The 25480-nt window shown below is 40.2% G+C and overlaps 1 protein-coding gene across 10 annotated transcripts in view; it reads right to left on the bottom strand.

Moving 5' to 3' along the window:
* Positions 1–25480, bottom strand: part of PATJ (PATJ crumbs cell polarity complex component) — a 399000-nt gene that overhangs the window by 153045 nt on the left and 220475 nt on the right. For all 10 annotated transcript variants that reach the window (XM_064372414.1, XM_064372417.1, XM_064372415.1 and 7 more), the window contains exon 28: positions 23138–23334. In XM_064372414.1, coding sequence (XP_064228484.1) covers positions 23138–23334 — 197 coding nt within the window. The remainder of the gene's footprint in view (positions 1–23137; positions 23335–25480) is intronic.

The raw sequence follows: 25480 nt of genomic DNA, 5'->3' as shown, positions 1-25480 counted from the left end.
GGGTGTTTACGGTGAAGGCAGCTGCTCCCGGCCAACGCGCCGAGGCCTCTGGAGAAACTCTGCTATGCAGTGGAAAACTGGGAACAGAGCAAGAAACCCAAGAAAGAGTGAATCCAGATTTAATTGGATTAAATCTAAAACAAAAACGCTGGTCTCTAGATAAAAAAAAATAAATCCAAGACAAAGACTCTTTTATGGCCTTAAAAATAACATATTTGGGGCTGAGCATGGCTCACACCTGTAATTCCAGCACTTTGGGAGGCCTAAGCGGGTGGATTACCTGAGGTCAGGAGTTCAATACCAGCCTGGCCAACATGGTAAAACCCTTCTCTACTAAAAATACAAAAAAATTAGCTGGGTGTGGTGGCAGGCGCCTATAATCCCAGCTACTCAGGAGGCTGAGGCAGGAGAATCGCTTGAACCTAGGAGGTGGAGGTTGCAATGAGCCGAGATCATGCCTCTGCACTTTAGCCTGAGCGACAAGAGTGAAACTCTGTCTCAAAACAAAAATCAAAAACGAGAGAGATCCAAGATGGCTGATGATTAGCAGCTCGGGCACGTACCTCCCAGTGAAAGCGCAAAGAACGAGAGGACGCCACACTTTCAGACGAATATTAGTTGCTCACGGACCACGAGATTCCCAGTGGAGGAGCTCCACGGGTCGCCAGGGCGACTCTTGTGGCCGGCGTGGCGGTTTTGCTGGTGCCTTAGCACGCCAGTTCTTGGTGCAGAGTCCGGATATTCCCGGGCAGAAAAGCACCATCAATCTTAACACCGCTCTTTTGGCCGGCTCAGTGGATTGCTCAGATTTCGGCGCAGGGAATCAACAAGTTGGACGTCAGAGACCCAGTTAGAAAGTCGGTAATTATAAAGACGACAGACGGACAAATATATAATGAAGGGAAGAAACCAGCGTAAAAAGGTAGAGAATACTCAAAATCAGAATGCCTCTCCCTCTACAGGGGATTGCAATTCCTCATCAGTAACGGAACAAGGCTTAATAGATTACACCGGTATTCCAATAACAGAAGCAGGTTTCCAAACGTGGGTGATAAGAAACTTCTGTGAATTAAAAGAACTTATTCTAACCCAATGCAAAGAAACTAAGAACCTTGAAAAAAGGTTTAACGAAATGTTAATGAGAATGGACAATTTAGAGAAGAATATAAGTGAATTGATGGAGCTGAAAAACACAACACGAGAACTTCGCGAAGCATGCACAAGTTTAAACAGTCGAATTGATCAAGCGGAAGGAAGGATATCAGAAGTCGAGGACCAGCTCAGTGAAATGAAACGAGAAGACAAAAATGCAGAAAAAAGGATGAAAAGGAATGAGCAAAGTCTCCAGGAAATATGGGACTATGTGAAAAGACCTAATTTACGTTTGATAGGTGTACCTGAATGTGATGAAGAGAATGAATCCAAGTTGGAAAATACTCTTCAGGATATCATTCAGGAAAATTTTCCCAACCTGGCAAGGCAGGGTAATATTCAACTCCAGGTAATACAGAGAACACCACAAAGATATTCTTCAAGAAGACCAACCCCAAGGCACATAATTGCCAGATTTATTAGGGTTGAAATGAAGGAGAAAATACTAAGGGCAGCCAGAGAGAAAGTTCAGGTTACCCATAAAGGGAAACCTATCAGACTTACAGCAGATCTCTCAGCAGAAACCCTACAAGCCAGAAAAGAGTGGGGACCAATATTTAACATCCTTAAAGAAAAGAACTTTCAACCCAGAATTTCCTATCCAGCCAAACTAAGCTTTATGTGCGAAGGAAAAATTAAATCTTTTGCGAACAAACAAGTACTTAGAGAGTTCACCACTACCAGGCCTGCTTTACAAGAGCTTCTGAAAGAAGCACTATACATATAAAGGAACAACCAATATCAGCCTTTCCAAAAATATATCAAAAAGCAAAGAACTTTAACACAATAAAAAATTCACATCAACTAATGGGCAAAACAGCCAGCTAGCATCAAATGCTGGTATTAAACTTACATATATTTTAATTGGATAAAAAGCCAAAACCCATCGGTATGCTGCATCCGGGCCCATCTTACATGAAACAATACACAAAGACTCAGAGAGAAGGAGGAAGATTTACCAATTGAACAGAGAGTAAAAATAAACTAATAAACAAAAAGCAGCAGATGAAATTCTCACCTCTGATAAAGTAGACTTTAAAGCAACAAAGATCAAAAGAGGCGAGGAATGACATTACATAATGGCAAAAGGATCAATGCAACAAGAAGAGCTAACGATTCTATAGATCAACGAGATAGAAAATTAACAAGGATATTCAGAACTTGAACTCAGACCCGGAACAAGTAAACTTAATAAATATTTATAGTACTCTCCACTTCAAATACACAAAACATACATTACCACCTCACACCTATTCCAAAGGTGACTATATAATTGGAAGTAAATCACTCCTCAGTAATCGCATAGCATTTCATAGGTTTAAATTAAATATTGGTTGGCTGTTTGTTTGTTATCTTCTTCCCTTACTCCTTCCTGATTACATCATTAAGTATAATTATCAGTATAAAAGAGGTTTTCTTTTTTTTTTTTTTTTTTTTTTTTTTTTGAGACGGAGTTTCGCTCTTGATACCCAGGCTGGAGTGCAATGGCGCGATCTCGGCTCACCGCAACCTCTGCCTCCTGGGTTCAGGCAATTCTCCTGCCTCAGCCTCCTGAGTAGCTGGGATTACAGGCACGCGCCACCATGCCCAGCTAATTTTTTGTATTTTTAGTAGAGACGGGGTTTCACCATGTTGACCAGGATGGTCTCGATCTCTTGACCTCGTGATCCACCCGCCTCGGCCTCCCAAAGTGCTGGGATTACAGGCTTGAGCCACCGCGCCCGGCCAAAAGAGGTTTTCAATACCCATTACTAAATTGCATTCTAGCCTGGGCAAGAAAGCAATACTCCCATTCTCTCTCCCTCTTTCTTTTCCTTCTCCCTCCTCCCCATTCTCTCTCTCTCTTTCTCTTCCTTTTTTCTCCCTCCTATTCTCTCTCTCTCTTTAGAAAAAAAAAAAAAAAATCAAAAACAAAAAAGTCCACATTTGTAGCCATTCAGTTTTAGGAGCGGTCTCTCTCTTTTTTTTCTTCTTATTTAATATAAAACGATTTCCCTATTTAAATAAAAGTTATACAGCTTCTGACTACCCAAGCAGTTTTCATATTTTTTCATTACTAAAGGAAACATACTCCATTGAAAATTCAATAAGTAGTCAGAAAGAATGATATTTTTATGCACAATTAGCTTTAGATTGTCATTTACTGCATTACTGAGAAGCTGTTCTCTGCGGGCATTATTCTTTAAACAACAGATGTAGAAAGTCTTCCAAATAACATAGCATAGGCAAAAACAGAAAAGAAGTATTCTTTTTTGGAAATCTATTAGGTTAATTACAATTAATAAACCACTTACTGAGTGCTTACTCAGTGTAGAACACTATGCTAAACTCATTATGCACAGTATCTCATTTAAATCTCAGAAAAACTGCGGTATGATTTACTTTCACTAGATGATGAAACTATGGTAGAGCTGGTCACCCTACCATCTTAGGTCTTGGACTTTTGAGATAAAAAAGTATCAACCAGGTCACCACAACACATAGGGAAATGCCCAATAGTTGACTTTTAGGCTATATTTTGTTTTTTGCTTGCTTTTTTGTTGTTGAGACAGGGTCTCACTGTCACTTAGGCTGGAGTGAAGCAGTATGCACATGGCTCGCTGCAGCCTCAATCTCCTGAGATCAAGAGATCCTCCTGCATCTGCCTCCCAACTAGCTGGGACCACAGGCATGCGCCACCATAACCAACTAAGATTTTTAGGCTTTTGAAAGTCCCAAATGCAATATGGAGTCCCATAAAACTGTATCTTTATCTTCATGCAAACAAACTTCACCTTGAACAATAATATACCCATAAGATACCTTTTTCAGCATATAAGTATATCTCATTTTATTGTGTTTTTTTTTCACAAATGGAAAGTTTGTGGCAACCCTGCATTGAGCAAGTCTACTGGCACCATTTTTACAGCAGCATGTGCTGACCCTTCCTGTCTGTGTCACATTTGGGTAATTCTCTCAATATTTCAAACTTTTACATTATTATCGTATCTGTTATGGTGATATGTGATCCATGACCTTCAATGTCATTATTATAACTGTTTTGGGGCACCATAAACTGTGCTTATATGAAATGGCAAACTTAAATCAATCAATTAACACACAATCATGTGTTCTGACTACTCCACCGACCAGCTGCTTCCCAGCTCTCTTCCTCTCCTCTGAGGCCTTCCTATTCCAGGACACAATATTGAAGTTAGGCCAATTAATACCCTACAATGATCTTCCAGTGTTCAAGTAAAAGGAAGAGTCCCACATCTCTCACTTTAAATCAAAAGCTAGAAATGATTAAACTCTATAAGAAAGGCATGTCAAAAGCTGAGATAAGCTGAAAGCTAGGCCTCTTGCACCAGTTAGCCAAGTTGTGAATGCAAAGGAAAAGTTCTTGAAGGAAATTAAAAGTACCACTCCAGTGAACTCAGGAATGATAAGAAAGCGAAACAGCCTAATTGCTAATATGGAGAAAGTTTGAGTGGTCTGGATGGAGGTTCGAATCAGCCACAACATTCCCTTAAGCAAAAGCCTAATCCAAAGCAAGGACCTAACTCTCTTCAATTCTATCAAGACTGAGAGAGGTGCTGAAGTTGCAGAAGTTACTTGAAGCTAGCAGAGGTTGGTTCATGAGGTTTAAGGCGAGAAGTCTCAGTCTCATAAAAGTCCAAGGAGAAGCAGCAAGTGCTCATGTAGAAACTTCAGCAAGTTATTCAGAAGATCTAGCTAAGCTCATTGACAAAGATGGCTACACTAAACAACGGATTTTCAACAATGGTCTTTCATGTGAAGATGGATGTGTTTGCTTCCCCTTCAGCCATAATTGAAAGTTTCCTGAAGCCTCCCCGGCCATGCAGAACTGTGAGTCAATTAAACTTCTTTCCTTTATACATTATCCAGTCTCAGGTAGTTCTTTATAGAAGCATGAGAACAGACAGATGCAGCGGTTCTTTAAAAAAACTAAAAATAGAACTACCATATGATCCAGCAATTCCACTACTAGATACATATCCAAAAGAAAGGAAATCAATACAGCAAAGAGATCCCTTCACTCCCATATTTATGCAGCAGTATTCACAATAGCCAAAACATGGACTCAACCTAAGTGCTCATCAGCAGGTGAATGATAATGTATATATACACAGTGGAATAATATTCAGCCATAACAAAGAATGAAATCCTGTCATTTGCAATAATATGGATGGAACTAGAGGCCATTATGTTAAGTGAAATATAGCAAGCACAGAAAGACAAATATCACATGTTCTCACTCATACATGGGAGTTAAAAAAAGCAGCATGAAGATAGAAAGTGGACTGGTGATTACCAGAGGCTGGGGTGGGGTGGGGAGGGTTGCAGGGGAGTTGGGAGAGAGGAAGGCAAAAAAAGAATATACCTGTATTTATTACCATGGAGTTGTACACTTAAATAAATGTCGCTTCAAAAAAAATAAACATTAACAGGAATTTGGGAGAAGCTGATTACAGCTCTCATGGATGACTTCTAGGGGTTTGAGAATTCAGTGAAGGAAATCATTGCAGGTGTGGTGGAAATGGCCAGAGAACTAGAATCAGAAGTGGAGCCTGAAGATGGGACTGAATTGTTGTGATCTCATGATGAAATGTGAACAGATGAGGAGCTGCTTCCTATGGATGGGCAAAGAAAGTGGTTTCTTGACATGAAACTTACTCCTGGTGAAAATGCTTTGAACACTGTTGAAATGACAACACTGAATCTAGACTATTACATAAACTTCATTGATAAAGCAGTCCTAGGGTTTGAGAGGACTGGCTCCAATTTTGAAAGAAATTCTACTGTGGATAAAACGCTATTAAACAGCACCCGATGTTACTGAGAAATCTTTCATGAAAGGAGTCCATTGATGTGGCAAGTGTCATTGTTATCTTAAGTTGTCAGAGCCACCCCAACCTTCAGCAACCACCACCTTGATCAGTCAGCAGCCATCAACATGGAGGCAAGACCCTCCAGCAAAAAGATGACAACTTGCTGAAGGCTTAGATAATCATTAGCATTTTTTAGAAATACATTATTTTAAAATTAATGTATGTACTTTTTAAGATATACTGCTAATGCACACCTTACAGAGCTTAGGGTAAACATAACTTTTACATATACTGGGAAACCAAAAACATATGACTTGCTTTATTCTGATACTCGCTTTATTGTGGTAGTCTGGAATGGAACCCATAATCTCTCTGAAGTATGCCTGTAAACAAATAGTTTCAATATATACAGATTGACTATCCTTTTAGCTTTTTCTGACCCAGCCCCAAGGAAAACAATTAAGATATTTCATTTCGGGTCAATATTTCTCCACACCTTTCATGACATGAATACTCATTCTGATTATCTTGAAATTGGAAAAATATTATTATTTTCCATTTACTTCCAGTAAACCGAGAAGCAAAGAAACTAAGTGCCTTTCCCAAAGTTTCTTCTTTCGAAGGTAACTGACTGATATAGAGAAGCATAATAAATTATTTAGACATATCCTTATCTTTGATTTCATCCCACAATGGTGAGAAGAACTATCTTTAGTCCTGATTTGATGCTTCCCAATTTACCCAAATAGTCTATTTATTACCTTAAAACCTGAGATCCACAACTGTTTCATTCAAGGGTAATCATATACCTTGATTTTTCTAAGACAGCCTAGTTGTTCCAATCACTTATTTATTTATTTTTGAGATAGGGTCTTGCTCTGTCACCCAGGTGGAGTGCAGTGGTGCAATCATGGCTCACTGCAGTCTTAACTTCCCAGACTCAAACAATCCTCCTACCTTAGCTTCCTAAGTAGCTGGGATTACAGGTGTGTACTGCACACCGGGCTCATTTTTAATAAAGATGGGGTCTCACCACATGGCCCAGGTTGGTCTCAAACTCCTGGACTCAAGCAATCCACTTGCCCTGGCCTCCCAAAGTGCTGGGATTATAGGCATGAGCCACCATGCCTATTAATAGTACTCCCTTATCAAAAGCAACCCAGTTTGGATGATAAATTATCTTTTTCCCACATTCATCAAGCCATGACTATGGCAAGTGATTTAATGGTATTCTATCTCAATTTCCGTATCACTAAGATGAAAAAGCCAGACCAGATGAGGGATGTAGTAGAGATCTGTGGGGATCTTTGCCAGCACACAACAGCTTCTCTTTGTGAGGGACTGCCCTTCAAATCCTCTCATCACAAATACCATCCTTTATGGTGGGCAGCCAAGTTTCTGTTGCTTGTCATGCCACTCCAGGCCACAGGTGAGAAGCATATGACATAGGCTAGGACAACCAAGATTCTCTCTTTAGGTGGTTTTTAGTTGGAGCTGAGACACAGCTACCGTTTTTTTGTTTTTTTTTTTTTTCCTTTTTTTTTTTGAGACGGAGTTTCGCTCGTTACTCAGGCTGGAGTGCAATGGTGCGATCTCGGCTCACCGCAACCTCCGCCTCCTGGGTTCAGGCAATTCTCCTGCCTCAGCCTCCTGAGTAGCTGGGATTACAGGCACGCGCCACCATGCCCAACTAATTTTTTGTATTAGTAGAGACGGGGTTTCACCATGTTGACCAGGATGGTCTCGATCTCTTGACTTCGTGATCCACCCGCCTCCGCCTCCCAAAGTGCTGGGATTACAGGCTTGAGCCACCGCGCCCGGCAGCTACCGTTTTTTTACATGTTCATTAAGCTTCTGCGAAATGGCCATATTCTGCCACACAGATGAAGGAACTGGAAAAGCCATCATTTCCAGAGGTCCTGGTGCATCCTGACCTTCGGGTTCCAGGCAGGATTCACACCCTTACAATACATTCTACTTTTTTGGTGAAGCTATTGCTATGAGCTGAATTTTTATGCCCCTCTGCAAATTTATATTGCCTAATTCCCAATACAATGGTATTTGGATGTGGGGCCTCAGGGAAGTAACAAGGTCATGAGGATGGAGCCCTCATAGAGGAAATTAGTGCCCTTACAATAAGAGACATGATCTCTCCCCTCACCATGTGTGCATACAGCAGGAAGACTGTCTGCAAACCAGGAAGAGAGCCCTCACCAGGAACCAAATGAATCAGCATCTAGATGCTAGCTTCTCAGCCTCCAGAACTGTGACAAATAGATATCTATGGTCAGCCCAAGATTAATGGGACAATTATTCAAACTAATTTCTGTTCTTTGCAACCAAAAAGTATTCACTGATACAGTTTCTTAGGCTCCTGCTAATTTGAAATATTAATTTATCGATCTAACTGACATACCTCTTTCAATCTCCTAGTCTTATGCTCTTTTAGATGCTCAGTAATTTGCCTTTGGCATCCAGAAAAATATAAAAGAAGAAAAATAAAAAGGGAAAAAGCTTTCTGTCCAAAGGAGCTTTCTATGCTCTTGACCACAATTCTGGTTTTCTTATCTGATTTTAGCTTCCTCATCTGATTACTGACAAAGTGGGCCTTCTAAAGTCTTCCAGATAGTCTAGTAACTTCTGTCTCAGCTTCATGATGCCTAGTCCCAGAAAGACAGTAATATTTTACCTCAGGAGTAAGTGAGTTCATTTTTTCCCAGGTTCTGAATTTCCAACTCAATAAAATGTCATTCAGTAGCAAATTATAGTAGCTCTGGATATTGAAGACAACAGCCTCAAATGAGAAACACCTCTATAGTCATGCACCACACAATAATGTCTCAGTCAAGGATGGACCGCATATACAATGGTGGTCCCATATGATTATAATACCATATTTTTACTGTACCTTTTCTATGTTTAGATATACAAATATTTACCATTATGTTACAGTTGCCTACAGTATTCAGTACAGTAACATGTTGCCTAGGTTTATAGCCTGGGAACAACAGCCTTACAACATATAGCCCAGGTGTGGAAGGGGCCAGACCATCTAGGTTAAATACTTTATGACGATCTACAACAAAATCACTCAATGACGCATTTCTCAGAAATGTATCCCTGCCATTAAGCCCTGACTGTATTAGCAAAGCTTCTAAGCCATATGATAATGGATTTTCATTGTGTTTGACTTTTCCCCTTATAGACTGGTTTCAACTACTGTAGTGGGGAAGACACTCTGATATGAGGTAAGTCTTCTTATATTTATGTAGCAGAGATGGGACACGTAATTATAACATTAACCTGGCAGAAGTAGAATTATGGTTAATCCAGTGAAAACTCAGCCAAAGTAAATGGATGCAAATCCTTCTGTTATACTATACAAACTTTCACTTTAGAGATCTTTAATGAGATTTGTTTCAATAAAATCAATTATTCAAAAATATGAATGTGGTAGGTTTTCAACTACTCTTAATTTTCTATAGTTCAACTGTCATGAATAGAAATTTATACTGAAGAAGAGCTCAATTAAATCTGCTGAAAAAAACTTGCCAAATCAGAAGTAAAAGTTAATTAACTTAAGCTAGGAATGGAAATATTAATTACAGAAAAACTAAAGTTTAGCTCAAGTAACAGATATGCCTGAGGTGTGAACATCATGTCACAATATATTATACCTAACAATACCCCACCCATAATTTTATTAAAGCAGAAGGATTATGAAAAGTATAAATTATTATTTAAAAATTGAGTTAAAATTCATGTAATTTGAATTGGTGATAATTAAATCTGAGAGTCCTTCTCTGTAATTTACTTTTTTTTTTTAAAAGGCAGGATCTTGCTCTGTTGTCCAGGCTGGAGTGCAGTGGCACAATCATAGCTCACTGTAGCCTTGAAGCCTCTAACTCCCAAGTTCAAGGAATCCTCCTACCTCAGCCTCCCAAGTACCTAGGACTACAGGTATGTGCCACCATACCTGGCTAATTTTTTGGTAAGACAGGATCTTGCTATCTTGCTCAGGCTGGTCCTGAACTCCTGGGATCAGGCAATCCTCTCACCTCGGCCTCCTAAAGTGCTGGGATTACAGGCATGAGCCACTGTGCCTGGCCCAACTTTTTTTCTTTAATAAACTCTTGTTTGTTTTTTTTTATTGCATTTTGGATTTTGGGGTACATGTGAAGAACATGCAAGATTGTTGCATAGGTACATGCACGGCAGTGTGATTTGCTGCCTTCCTCCCCATCACCTGTATTTGGGATTTCTCCCCATGCTATCTCTCCCCAACTCCCCACCCCCCCCCCCGCTGTCCCTCCCCTGTTTCCCCCCGACAGACCCCAGGTGTATGATGCTCCCCTCCCTGTGTCCATGTGTTCTCATTGTTCAACACCCACCTATGAGTGAGAACATGTGGTGTTTGATTTTCTGTTCTTGTGTCAGTTTGCTGAGAATGATGGTTTCCAGGTTCATGCATGTCCCTACAAAGGACACGAACTCATTGTTTTTTATGGCTGCATAGTATTCCATGGTGTATATGTGCCACATTTTCTCTGTCTAGTCTATCATCGATGGTCATTTTGGTTCCAGGTCTTTGCTATTGTAAACTGTGCTGCAATGAACATTCGTGTGCATGCGTCCTTATAGTAGAACGATTTATAATCCTTTGGATATATACCCAGTAATGGGATTGCTGGGTCAAATGGAATTTCTATTTATAAGTCCTCGAGGAATCGCCACACTGTCTTCCACATTGAAGGTAACACATAGACAAAAAATAAAATAAAATAAAGGAGCAAATCATAAGTACTTATAACAATGAATACTTTTATAGGTTAACTTTAAATCTAATAATTCCACTTCTAAGAAATTATCCTAGGCTGAGCATGGTGGCTCACACCTGTAATCCCAGCACGTTGGGAAGCCAAGGCGGGTGGATCACTTGAGATCAGGAACTCGACACCAGCCTGTTCAACAGGCTGGTTCCCTGGCTACTCAGGAAGCTGAGGCATGAGAATAGCTTGAAGCCAGGAGGCGGAGGTGGCAGTAGGCTGAGATCATACCACTGCACTCCAGCCTGGGTGACAGAGTGAAACTACATCTCAAAAAAAAAAAAAAAAATCCTAAAAAATTAAAAAAATTCAGTCATCCCTCTTATGGCATGATATAGATGAAGATGCATTGTCATAAAAAGAAAACACTGCAGAGTGAAGAAAATAACAAATTTAATGCAGCCTATTTATTTACCACATTATTTTCATTTATGTGAAAGTTTCTGTGTGGGTTTAAAGAAAGTTCTCATGAGTATCTCTACTAAATGTCAACAGTGATCACACCTCTGGTGGGATTTAAGGTGATTTTCAGTTTGTTTTTCTACATTGACATTTTATAACTATAATAGCACCATTTAATCAATGCCTACAACATTGAGGGCACACACACATACATGTGCACACATGACTAATACATTACTTGTCTCACTCAAGCCAGTAAAGAACTGCATGGTTACCTCATTATATAGATGGAAAAATTGAGGCATAGTGAGTTTAAGAAATTTGACCAACATAACACATCTAGAACCAGAATTTATAGCCAAAATCTCCTTCAGTTTAAAAGCTTATTAATTAAAAAACATTCCCTAAGGGTATTTACCTGGGGTGAAAAAAAAAGCCATAAGATAAGTAATTCATTTTTAATCCTACGAAATCAGAATTCCAATTTATAGGACTCACAAAGTGGAAACCCCCAAACCAAGAAATATTCCAATGAAAGTATAATAGACATGTTGAATATTCACCCATTTATTCACTTACTCAATAATCACTCCATAAGTGATGAGGATACAGGAATTTTCATTACATTGTCATTCTAGCTGCCATGTATTAAACACAAAGTGTGTTCTAGGTACCAGATTCTCTAAGAGCCACTTTGTAGAAATGACTATTTCGTCAGACAGAGTTGCCCTCAAGAATCTGGCACTTTGTAAGTGACATGATTTTGGAAATGAGTCATTGTACTACCATATGATGTGTGTAGGCATAAAACAAGGAGCAACTGTTTCTTCTTAGAGGTGGATAGGTTGCTCTTTAGAAGGAGTAGACAGATGTTTAGACAGAAGCTGAGCAGGCACAGGGGAAGTGAGTGGCAGGAGGACTTCACGACTGGGGAAAAGCATGTGAAAGACACACAGGTGTGAAACTCAAGGTCTCTTTGTAGAAACCGCAGGTACCTTTTCAGTGTAGCTTTCAGGGGTGGGGAGGAAAGAAGTAGACTCACAGAGATAATAGAGGTAGTTTCTTCTTTCCAAAAATCCTGGGCACTGGACCCCATGAAGAAGATGCTCACTTTTCAAACTGCTGCTCCCATTTTGCCTCCTAAGTAGCTGGGATTACAGGTGTGTACTATCACACCTGGATAATATTTTTTTTTTTTGTATTTTCAGTAGAGATGGGGTTTCACCATGTTGGTCAGGCTGGTCTCGAACTCCTGACCTCAAATGATCCACCAGCCTCAGCCTCCCAAAGTGCTGGGATTACAGGCGTGAGTCACTGCGCCCGGCCCTCTTTTTCTTTCTTTTAAACACTAATCTTGTTAGTGAATCAGTCCTATAGGTGCAGGATTACATCACATACATTTGATAACCTTTTTAAAACTCATACAGAGTCCAGCACTGCCACACTGCTCAGCATGACAGAAAAGGTTGGTGTTCTTGTACTTTCGTAATGATAACATTGAGACTCACAAACTCAGTGACTTTTTTTTTTTTTTTTTTTTTAAATAGAGACGGGGTTTCACCATGTTGGTCAGGCTCGTTTCGAACTCCTGACCTCGTGATCCACCGCCTCAGCCTCCCAAAGTGCTGGGATTACAGGTGTGAGCCACCGCGCCTGGCCACTCGGTGACTTATAAAGGGGTTCTAGGTAAGGAGGTGGCAGAGCCAGAATCCAAACTCAAGCCTCCTCATCTCAAAGCCTCTAAGTAGGTACGGGGCCTCTAGAATGGGTAACAAGAAGACTGAACTTGGTGCCATGGGACTCCTGCTACTTCTGTAATACTCATCCTAATCACCTGTATCCCCAGCTTTCCTGCCACCACTAAAAACAACAACAACAAAACCTAGAACCCAATTCTCATTCTATTATTTTTGTACAGTGTAAAGAGAGAAAAACCCAATTCAAGTGTCAACTTTAAAAACTCTGGGCCGGGTGCCGTGGCTCATGCCTGTAATTCCAGCACTTTGGGAGGCCAAGGCAGGCAGATCATCTGAGGTCAGGAGTTCGAGACCACCCTGGCCAACATAGTGAAATCCCGTCTCTACTAAAAATATAAAAATTAGCCAGGCATGGTGGCAGGCACCTGTAATCCCAGCTACTCGGGAGGCTGAGGCAGGAGAATCACTTGAACCTGGGAGGCAGAGGATGCAGTGAGCTTAAACACCACTATACTCCAGCCTAGGCAACAGAGCAAAACTCTGCCTAAAAAAACCCAAAAACAACAACAATAACAAAACACAACTCTGCCTCACCACAGCACAGTACTACTCTCTTCCTTACCTGTACAGTATATGTGTCAAAAACTTTCTCTAATGACAAAAATTTCACCTATCAGGTTGCCTAAGATCTTATAATATCCAGTGTTTGCTAGCTTTTGGGGTAGAAAGAGCGTAATAGCCTTTCTTATATACTGTTTTTTTTATTTTGTTTTGTTTTGTTTGAGAGAGTCTCACTTTGTCACCCAGTGGTGTGATCTCAGCTCATTACAACCTCCACCTCTCTGGTTAAACCGATTCTTGTCCCTCAGCCTTCCATGTAGCTGAGATTACAGTTGCATACCACCATTTCTGGCTAATTTTTATATTTTTAGTAGAGATGGGGTTTCATCATGTTGGCCAGGCTGGTCTTAAACTACTGACCTCAGATGATTTGCCCGCCTCGACCTCCCAAAGTGCTGGGATTACAGGTGTGAGCCACTGCACCTGGCCTCTCTTACATACTATTAATGGGGCAGAAAATTAAAGCAAATAAAGCAAAATACAAATAAAGCAAAATACAAAATAAATTATGTGTTGAGGCTAATATAAGAAAACTTCTCTCAATTCTAAGAGCATATTTTTCCAGGTTGCATTTCAGTACAGTCACTACAATAGCCATGAGTAGGATGGGAAGGAAGCAGGGAAGGCGCTGGACCAAGGAGGAAATGGAGGCTGAGAGAACAATCCCAACACGTTATGAAAGAAACAGGGGAAAACTGCAGAAAGAAGAGAGTCGAGAGAGGCACTGCTGAAAATTACTCCTTCCAAATGGTAAATTTCTTCCCCAGCACACATTCTTGTCCCTATTTTTTTTTCTCTGATTTCTTTAGTAATCTGCTTCTTCAGTCATTGTTTTTACTTTTTATTTTCATGGCACTTTTCATAATTTTAAGATAATTTGGCTCACTGGAGAGACCACATGTAAAGCTTTCGTGAGAGCAGTAATGAGGACTGCAGTAATAAAAATTAAATGATTTTCATTCCTCTAAGACAACAATATGGATTTTTGGCCTAAATATTTCAGTGGCATAAAGAAGTATGACTAAATAATTCAAAACTCTTCCCCTAACAAGCCAGAATCAGAAACAAAAATGGCAGAAATAGAACTCAAAGACTTCATAGCAGGAATGAGGCCAACTGATATGAACTAGATTTTACACAGCAGTTTCTGCAGCTGGAAAATAAAACTCTATGAAGAAACCGAAGGGTAAAGGTCTTTACGAAGTTCAGATGAGCACTTATAGTGCAAGAAAAAGCTCAAAAAATGATTTTTCTCCTTCTTTGGTTCTTAAGCGATGAATATAATTTCATCAACTACATTCTACTTTTAATGAATTCAAAGTGGCATTAAATTTTTAGAAGATAGGCTGGGCACAATGGCCAGCCTATCTTCTAAAAGGTGGAAAGGTTGAGGTGGGAAGACTGCTTGAGCCCAGGAGTTGGAGATCAGCCTGGGCAATACATAGAGACTGTGACTCTACAAAAAATAAAATAAAAATTAGCTGGGCTGGGCACGGTGGCACACATGTGTAATCCCAGCACTTTGGGAGGCCAAGGCAGGCAGATCACTTAAAATCAAGAGTTCGAGACCAGCCTGGCCAACATGGTGAAACCCCGCCTCTACTAAAAATGCAAAAAAAGTTAGCTGGGCCTGGTGGCACATCCTCATAATCTCAGTTAATCGAGAGGCTGAGGCAGGAGAATAGCTTGAACTCAGGAGGTGGAGGTTGCAGTGAGCAGAGACTGCACTACTGCACTCCAGCCTGGGTGACAGAGTGAGATTCTGTCTCTCTCTATATATAATTAGCAACACACACACACACACACATACATATATAAAAGCTGGGCACAGTGACATGTACCTGTAGTCCTAGCTACTAAGGAGGCTGAGGAGGGAGGATTACTTGAGCCCAAGAGTTTGAAGTTACAGTGAGCTACGATTGTTTCACTGCACCCCCAGCCTCAGTGACATAGTGAGACCCTGTCCTTTTTTTAAAAACAACAACAACAACAACAACAACTAAGAAGATAAGAATAGCATGGAATTGTATTGTGAGAAACCATCTCAGGTGTTTTAAACTAGTAGTGGATAAATTGCATTAGTCTGTGTTTACCAAAAGTATTAATATAAAATAGTAAGGAATTCACTTATTACATTCTAGAATCACTATTAATCCAGAAATCAAATAACTTAAAAACATAGCCTTTAGAGTCAGAGAAGCCAGCGTCTGCATATTGATCCCGCCCCTTCATATCAGTTTCCTTACCTATAAAATGGGAATTTAAGCACCTGCTTCATAGGGTTATGGTAAAAGTTAAGAGAGAGAATGCATGTAAAGAATTGAGCACTGCCAGGCAAATAGTTAAGTACTCAATGTTAGCTCAATTCCCAATTCAGCACCCCAACCTCACACCCAATTTCTTATAATGAGCTAGTCTTTCGAACTGAAACTGAGTATAACACAATTGATTACTTGGGGAACATGATTAGTAACACACAGATACTGGTTACAATGCTGTAATAACCAGCACGTAGTATGTAAGGCTGACCACTCAGCCAGCACCACATTTTCTGGAGACTTTGAGTTGTGAACTGGGTTGCAGATCATCTCACAAGTAACAAAATGGGGTGACTCTGGTTCTGCATATGGGAAGGTCATGTTTAGGACTTGCTTACAATATGTATTTGTGTCAGGTTTGATCACCTATTTTTTAATAGCTTTGAGATATAATATTGACATACAGCAAATCACATACTGAAATGTAATATTTGATATATTAGACACTAGTGAAACCACAGCTACAATCCAACACCTCATCAATTTATTTTTACACTTGTAGCTATTAAGAACCTATCTCTGGCCAGGCTCAGTGGCTCACTTGTGTACTACTAGCACTTTGGGAGGCCAAGGTGGGCGGATCACTTGAGGTCAGTTTGAGGCTAGCCTGGCCAATATGGTGAAACTTGTCTCTGCTAAAAATACAAAAATTAGCCGGGCATGGTGGTGTGCACCTGTAATCCCAGCTAATTGGGAGGCTGAGGCACAAGAATAACTTGAACTTGGGAGGCGGAGGTTGCAGTGAGCATAGATCATGCCACTGCACTACAACCTGGGAGACAGAACAAGACTCTATCTCATCTCAAAAAAAAAAAAAAAATGAGAGAAAAGAAAAGAAGAACCTATCTCTATTAATAAAGCCACAGGAAAAGTTATTTTCTGGCAATTTTTAATTTTTTGTTCTTCTTCTTATTTTCTTGTTCCTCAAACTACTGTTTCTATAATGGGACATTTTATTACATGAGGTCTTGGAGGGCATATTTATTGCATTAAGAAACAACTTCTTAAAACGGCATCCAGGTATCGTAATCTAAAAGCGCCAATCTAGATAACAGAAGCTTCTCACTATAAATTGTAAGTAATCTTATCCATATATACACAAAAGTTAGTGATTTATTAACTACTGTACTGTACTTCCAAACACATCAAAGTTTTCCAAAAGATTTCAAAAATAACTCACTGGCAGCAAGCAGAGTCAAGGATAGATAAACTGCTGAGACTGGTGATGGGAAGGGCTCCTGGAAGGAGTTTTGCATGAAGCAGCTGCATGTATACCTGGGCCAGCTATTTAACTTTTATGGTTTCAGTTTTTTCTTTTATAAAATAAGTACTACTGGACACTGAGATCTGAGATTACCTGTAGCTCTGTCTTTATCCCAGGCAAATATGGGACCCACTCATGCTTTTGATTTTTCATGGTTCTTAAATATTATTTTGTACATATGCAAAATGACGGGATTTCACTTGGGCTGTCCTTCAGGTAGATACAAAGGGAATGTACAGGATACTTTCCCTATCTCAGATACTTTCCCTGTGTATTGCTTGGGAGCCAGGCAATACACAGCTCAATACACTAGCCCAATCAATTGTGCACTTCCTGTGCCACCCACTCTGTTCCTTCTGGCTGCTTCTGGAACCTGACAAATCACTCTAATTCCCTGCAGAGCACTATCAACTCTTTTTTTCACCACATTTGCACTGTAGGGAACATTATAAATGAATCCTATATTCATATGACAGCCCCATGCCCAGGCTTGAGCATTTTCCAGGACTAATTGCTTTGGGAAAGCCAATACTCTAGCATCAGTCTCATTCCAGTCTATGTGGTAACTATATGCTAATGCCTTTTAAAATTAATCCAGTAACCCTCTTACTAGCATGGAAGTAAAGGGTAAAGAAGCTGAGATTTCATCACGTTGTCTTTTAGGGATTTAATGCAAAATTTCTTTTGTATGTGAACCAAGCCATTGATGGAAAGAATTTGCTGACTGCTCTTCCACTGTAATGCTGCAGTTCCGCAGCAACAAAACTGCTAGCAAATGTCACACCAAAAATCTATCATGGACAGGGCTTTCAAAGAGAAGCTGAGTTTCTGGCTTCAAAGAAGTCACAGTGTATGCTTGACCACTCTTTTGGCCATTTTCTAGAAATTAGCCTCATGTAAGGCTCTAAAGGAATTAAGATCAAGTATAAATAAAAGGAGGCTGTGAGCAAAGCTATACCATAGTGACAAAACAATAGTGATAAATAATATGCACAAATAGCAAAGTTATAAAAATAATCATGACACTGAGCATTTCACTTCAATTGAGGGGAGAGACCATAAAAATAAACACAGTGTTGGGGGAGGGCGGTGAGCAGCCACTCATGATTTGCTCTAACTCAGAAACCCAAAAGGTATCATCTAAAAGGTCACTTGCAAATGATTCCTATATAATGCAGTATATGTCTACAATCTACTACACTGCAGTATCCAAAGAACAGCTATTATAACACTGGCTTTAGCTTTCTTGGTACTCATCATTAAATCAATTTCCTATACTCAGCTTAAAAGCACATTGGATTGCTTCAAAAGTTGAACAAATCAGGAAAAAAAAAAAAAGAAAAAATAAGCATATTGGATTCATTATTACACTACATACAAATTCTTCACATATCACAGAGTAATAATTGAACATTTTTCTGAGCTATAAAAAGAAATCAGGGAAATATTTCTCACATGAATTTAGCTCTCTATTATCCCTGACCTAAAGCCCAAAAAATCCAATGAGAAGATGGGTTATAAATGCTTAAGAATCCTGTATATGGGCTGGGCACGGTGGCTCAGACCTGTAATCCCACCACTTTGGGACGCCAAGGCAGGTGGATCACCTGAGGTTAGGAGTTTGAGACCAGCCTGACCAATATGGTGAAACCCCGTCTCTACTAAATACAAAAAATTAGCGGGCTGTGGTGGTGTGCACCTGTAAGCCCAGCTATGTGGGAGGTTGAGGCAGGAAAATCACTTGAACCCAGGAGGTGGAGGTTGCAGTGAGCCAAGATAGCACCATTGCACTTCAGTCTGGGCAACAAGAGTGAAATTCTGTCTTGGAAAAAAAAAAAAAAGAATCCTGAATACACATTTTTCTATTCTCCTAGCTCTTCAGGATGTTGCATAGAGCTATCAAGGAATAAAAAGATGATTTCCTTATAGGACATACTTTCAGAAAAAAGGCATTAATATAAACAAACTAAAAAGAACTGAGCTATACAAATCTGAAAAAAATGAATAAAATCAAAATAATCTGAAATATATTAAGGCATTGCTATGTACCGTATACTGTTATTAATTCCCACACTATCCTCTGAGGTTGATACTGTACAATCACTAGATTGGAAGCTCTCTGAAGGCAGGTATTATGTATTTTGTTCATCAATGGAGAATCTACACTTTGTTCAGACAATCCCTGCTATATGACAGATGCACAGTAAGATATTTGCTGAATGAATTAATAATCTCCATTTGAAAAAGGAGGTAGCTGAGGCTTAGAGAAGATAAACAATTAGCCAAAGACACATGATGTCAGAATCTATATTCCAACATATTTGTGTTCATTTTCTTTTTCTTTTTTTTTTTTATTTTTTGAGGCAGAGTTTTGCTCTTGTTGCCCAGGCTGGAGTGCAGTGGCATGATGTGGGCTCACTGAAACCTCCACCTCCTGGGTTCAAATGATTCTCCTGCCTCAGCCTCCCAAATAGCCAGGATTACAGGTATGCACCACCATACCCAGCTAATTTTGTATTTTTAATAGAGACAGGGTTTCTCCATGTTGGTCAGGCTGGTCTCAAACTCCCGACCTCAGGTGATCCACCTGCCTCGGCCTCCCAAAGTGCTGGGAGTACAAGTGGGAGCCACCTCGCCCATCCTCATTATCTCTTTTTTTTTTTTTTAACTAGAGAATCTTTGTGGAGTAGTGGGGAGTTAATTTACTGGTATGGTTAATCTTCTTGCTCTTTCCATCTCTGAATGAAGATGAAGTTGCTGAATTGCAATGAAAGGGTCAAATTCAGAAAGTCAAAGGAAAGAATAGGAGTCCAATAAAGCAAAATGTTCTTATTTTTCATCCAGCACAGTTCTTCCAGACTGTAGCTTAGCAAACAGATACCTGAAGTTTCTAAGGGGGTGATAGTCTGTTTTAATTAACAGCTAACTAATCACCATGCTGTGCTATTGTGATATAATCAGAAATACATTAGTTGTTCTCTGCTTGCAGTTTCTGGCACAGAGCTCCTAAAACCCTTGTAATTTCCTGTGCAACAGGGGTGCTAGATACATCTTTGGGTTTAATATTTGATCTCTGATCTGTGTTCCTGACACGGAGCTCCTAATTCCTTGGAATTCCTTGGGCAATGAGAATGTCTTTTGTTCTAATGACACAACACCTGGTGAGTTCTTGAATGGGAGATAATTGCCAGAAGGACCAAACTATGGCTAAAAGCTTGGATGTTCAGTGTCAGTTCCAACCCCGAGAAGAATGAATGAGGTAATAATTGCTCATGCCCACATGATGAAGCCTTCATTAAAAACCCCTGAACTATGGGGTTTGAAGAGCTCTCGGCTTACTGAGCATATGGGCCGGTCTGGAGGGTAGAACATCCAGGCAGGGCATGGAAACTCTGCCCCCTCCCCTTCACCTGCACCTTATCCTGTATATCTCTTCATCTGGCTGTTAACCTGTATCCTTCCTAACTTGCTTTATTAATAAATATAAGTAAGTTGTTTCCCTGACTTCTGTGAGCCATGCTAGGAAATTAATCAAACCTGAGTAGGGGCTCATGGGAACTCCCAATTTAGAGCTGGTTGGTCAGAAGTTCAGGTCATAACCTGGGATTGCAAATGGTCTCTAAAATGGTGGGAGACAGTGTTGTGGGACTGAATCCTTAACTTGTGGGGTCTAACACTGTCTCCAGGCAGCTAGTGTCAGAGTGGAATTGAATCATGGGATACTCGATTGGTGTCAGCTGGAGAATTCCTTGGTATGTGGGGGACAATCGTCACACATTTGATGTCAGTTGATGTTCTGTGGTCTAAGAAAAGGAAAACTCTTTACCTCTTACATACACTATGCTGAGCAACTTCCGAAATACAACTAATAACCAAAAGAATTGAGACAAGTTACAGTACGTCTTCCAAGCCCAGTGCTTGCTGCCACAGACATAGTGCTGAATTTTGTGTCTGACCTTTAAACACTCTCATTACTCTGCAGCCACAGCCCATTTGTTACCTTTATCAAATAAAATGTCAGACAGAGAAATAAAATACCAGTGCTGCTGTTGGTCTGGAAACCATAGGACATTCCATCTTCAGTCTTAATAAGGTAGAGAGAATGGAACGAGAATCTTCATATTCCAAATAATAGCCTTTGGAGTGTTTCCATATACCAAGCAAGACAGGAGAGCTCTGTCTAGATATGCATAACACAGCAGAGTGACTTAATATACACAATTCTCTAAAGACTAGAGCATCAAAAATCAGGAATCTCCTGAATCTAAACAAACTGAGTTGGTTAAAGAAGTCTCATGAGGAGCACGGAGTACCTCAGTGGCTGTAACACAGGTCTTGGAGTCTGGCAAGCCTGGATTCTTAACCAAACTTAGTCACTTAGTTCTGCAATATTAGGTATGTTACTTACCCAGTTTCTAATCCATAAAATGGAGATAATAATAGTTGTTACCATAAAGCATTAAGAATACTGAATACAAATATGTACAATGCATAGGTGCAGTGCTAGCAATAATGGAGTACATTGGCTCCTACTTTCATCATTTTTACCACCGCCATCTCTTTTGTCTCATCTCTGAGGAAGTCTCTAAACATAAGCCAAAGGAAATAGACTGAAGCAATGAATGAATAATATTGGTTAATACATAAGGTCATCTTTGACTTTATGTAATGATCATGCTAGTCAGTGTTACTACCCAATGTGGGTCCCATTCGTGATGCTATATCATAAAAGAACAAGAAAAGAAAAGTAATCCCGGAAGTGACTTCTTTGCAGAAACAGGTTTTAAGTGGGGAGAAGCAACCAGGGTTTGGAAGAAAGAGTTGATCGTGATGGTCTTTCTGTTGCACCTGGCCAGCTGTGGCAGTGGTTATTATTAGGCAAGTAAAATTACAGATGACTGTAAATTCTGAGTCAGAGTCTGAAGAGGAAATTGTAAAATGCAAAATCAGTAAGGCTTCATTTCAAGTAAGCAGTCTAACGCTTGATGTCTCCATGATTTAGCTCCCCTAAATGTCCTAAAGTTGGAACATTTTAGCAAATAGGCCTTAAAGCACAATGGCTTACAAAGAGCTACAAGTCAAACTGCCTGCCATTGAATCCTAATGCCATCATCTGCTTTGTGATCTCACCAGTAAAAGAGGTTGTTGTGTTTGGTACCAGGTATATGTTAGCTGTTACTGTCATCATCATCATCATTACTGCATTTCTCACTGTGTAGTATAAATATATTTTCATGTCTGTTTTCTTCCCCTAGGCTGTGAGCTATCCTAACGAAGGAACTGGATGTATTCATCTCTTTTTCCATCTCCAGTCCTAATAGACACTCAAAAGTGTTAGCTGAAAGAATGGGTGAATGAACAATGAAATGAGTATCAAACTAAGATACACTCAGTACAGATACCTTGAGTTTAAGTGTAGAAGAATAAGAATAACCTTTTCAGATTATGAATGAAATTATCTGGAGTAATTAAAAGAGGATCAGTCATCTTCTTAGTTTCTCTTCCGTCTATTCAATTCCTAAAGAAAGAACCTATGCAGCCTTAACCCACATCCTGAACTTTATAGACATTAACTATTGTTTTTGAGATTTCACAGACTCTTGTTGGCTCTAACATTCTCCCCCCTACCCCCTAAAAAACCCTGAAAAACATAACAGTTACACTTATGGTAAATTCAAAACCCAAAGATAATTTTGAGAAATACTAACAAGAGTAGGTTACTATACAAACAAATTAATTTTGAATATTTTAAAATTGATATTAAAAACAAGCCCTATGGTTTTAATATGTTTCCATGATATTTTACTTAAGAACTTCTAAAATATTCTGTGAGATTAGTCTTTACTCAAGCAGCAAATAACATTTGCAAGCAATAGCTTGATTTCTGCTCTTGCTTCGAAAAATGATTTTAAATAGTTGAAGGAAATATAATTTGACATCATTTTCCTTTCCCCTCATTTTCCTGTATAACATCCACTGCACCCATCCACTTCACCAAAAGAGAAATTAGAAACATGCTTCTCACCTCTAAGAGCTCATCTCCAACATGCATTCGCCCATCTGTTGCAGCAGGTCCTCCCGGGTTAATTCCCACCACAAATATGCTCATGCGTGATCTGTCTTTATTGCCAGCAAGGCTGAGTCCAAGTCCATTCTTATCCTTTTCAAGTTCAATAATGTGTAGTTCTCCAGGCAGATCTGCATATCTTTGTCTGATTTTTTCTATTAAAAGAATGTTTTAAAAATTAAATAGAGTAGCTGGATCTGTCTTATTGAGATGTCAGCATTTCCCCATCCTCACTGTGATTTCTCAACCATGGTATCTATTTTTTTTTTTTTTTTTTTGAGATAGAGTTCCACTCTTGTTGCCCAGGACAGAGTGCAATGGCACGTTCTTGGCTCACTGCAACCTCCTCCTCTCAGGTTCAAGCGATTCTCCTGCCTCAGCCTCCTGAGTAGCTGGGATTACAGGTGTCCGCCACTGTGCCCAGCTAAATTTTTTTGTATTTTCAGTAGAGACAGGGCTTCACCATGTTGTCCAGGCTGGTCTCAAACTCCTGACCTCAGGTGATCCGGCCGCCTCAGCCTCCCAAAATGCTGAGAGTACAGGCATGAGCACCGCACCTGGCCCTAGGCTGGAGTGTAGTGCCACGATCCCGGCTCACTGCAACTTCTACCTCCCAGGTTCAAACGATTCTCCCGTCTCAGCCTCCGAAGTAGCTGGGATTACAGGGGTCCGCCACCACACCTGGCTAATTTTTGTATTTTTAGTAGAGACGGGGTTTCACCATGTTGGCCAGGCTGGCTTCGAACTCCTGACCTCAGGTGATCTGCCCACCTCAGCCTCCCAAAGTGCTGGGATTACAGGCATGAGCCACCGCACCTAGCCAACCTTTTTCGTTTTTTAAGAGACAGAGTCTTGCTATACTGCCCAGACTGGAGTGCTCCAGTGGCTATTCACAGGCGTGACTGTAGCATACTATAGCCTCCAACTCCTGGGCTCAAGTGATGCTCTTACCTCAGCCTCCCAAGTTGCTGGAACTACAGGTATGTGGCACTGTGTCAAGCTCTATAATACTTTCTTTTTGAGAATGAAGGTACTGAAGGTCATGCATGGCCTTAGATGTAGGTTACAATTAAAAATTATTTGATTTCCTCCTAAGAAGATTAACTCACTCATAAAACCTTCTGATTGTTCAGGTTCACACTGGCCTAGACTTTCCATGGGTTCTTTTCTTACCTAAGTCAATCAACACAAAGTGGTAGGAACCACGGTCCCCTTCCTATCTGCCCTAAACCGCCCGCACTAAAAAGGGAAACAAAAATATTATCTGAGCACCAGCCATAAGATAAACAAAGTGTTTGGTCTTAGAGATATAACACTGAACCAAACAATCATGGCTTCTACTCTTAGGACTTATGGTCCAGTAGGAAAGAAAATCAACAATTAATTCTAAATAATTACATTAATATATATTAATACAAAGGGTACAAAATAACACTGGGTTATGGGAACAAAAGCAAGAGAAATTAAGGGTGTTGGTTTAGCGGTCATATTTGAATTCCTTCTACAAATCTACCACTTACTCAAGATCTAATAATGAATACACTGTTTTATGTCCATGCGATTTCACTTCTTCATCTGTAAACTGTTACTATCCATTTCATGGATGTTGGGAAAATTGAACAACATACATGTTAAAGGGCTTAGTTGCTCATAGTTTATAGGTGTTCTATACTTCTCTTATTCCATCTTCCGTCTCACTTTGCTACCTCGATGTTCGGGTCAAAAGGACCTGTTTTAGGAGATGGCTGGCTATGTTTCACTTGTGTTGGTTCTGTGCAGCAAAACCACGCTGACAAATCAGTGTGAGGATGGTAGTGCTTTAAGCATGCCCTGTACTCCACACAGCACAAGATCAGGCCAGGTGTGCTGCCACACTCAAAGCCTTCATGCCTACTACCATGGCTGGAAGCAATCATCTCATCAACTTTTAAATAATAAATTAGTAGATTGTGGATTATGACCCTCTTGGAACTCTTTTTTTTTTTTTTTTTTGAGATGGAGTCTTGCTCTGTTGCCCAGGCTGGAGTGCAATGGCACAATCTCAGCTCACTGCAACCTCTGCCTCCTGGGTTCAAGTGATTCTCCTGCCTCAGCCTCCCAAGTAGCTCGGATTACAGGTGCCTGCCACCATGCCCGGCTAATTTTTTGTATTTTTAGTAGACACAGGGTCTCACCATGTTGGCCAGGGTGGCCTCCAGATCCACTCGCCTCAGCCTCGCAGATTACAGGCACGAGCCACCACACCTGGCCTGACCCTTCTTGGAACTCTAAATGCTCATTCTAATGCTTCACTTATATTAC

The sequence above is a fragment of the Aotus nancymaae genome, unplaced genomic scaffold, assembly GCF_030222135.1.
Source record: "Aotus nancymaae isolate 86718 unplaced genomic scaffold, 86718_ANA_hifiasm-v0.15.2.pri h1tg000007l, whole genome shotgun sequence".
Taxonomy (NCBI): domain Eukaryota; kingdom Metazoa; phylum Chordata; class Mammalia; order Primates; family Aotidae; genus Aotus; species Aotus nancymaae.
This window is presented reverse-complemented; position numbering and strand designations above follow the sequence as displayed.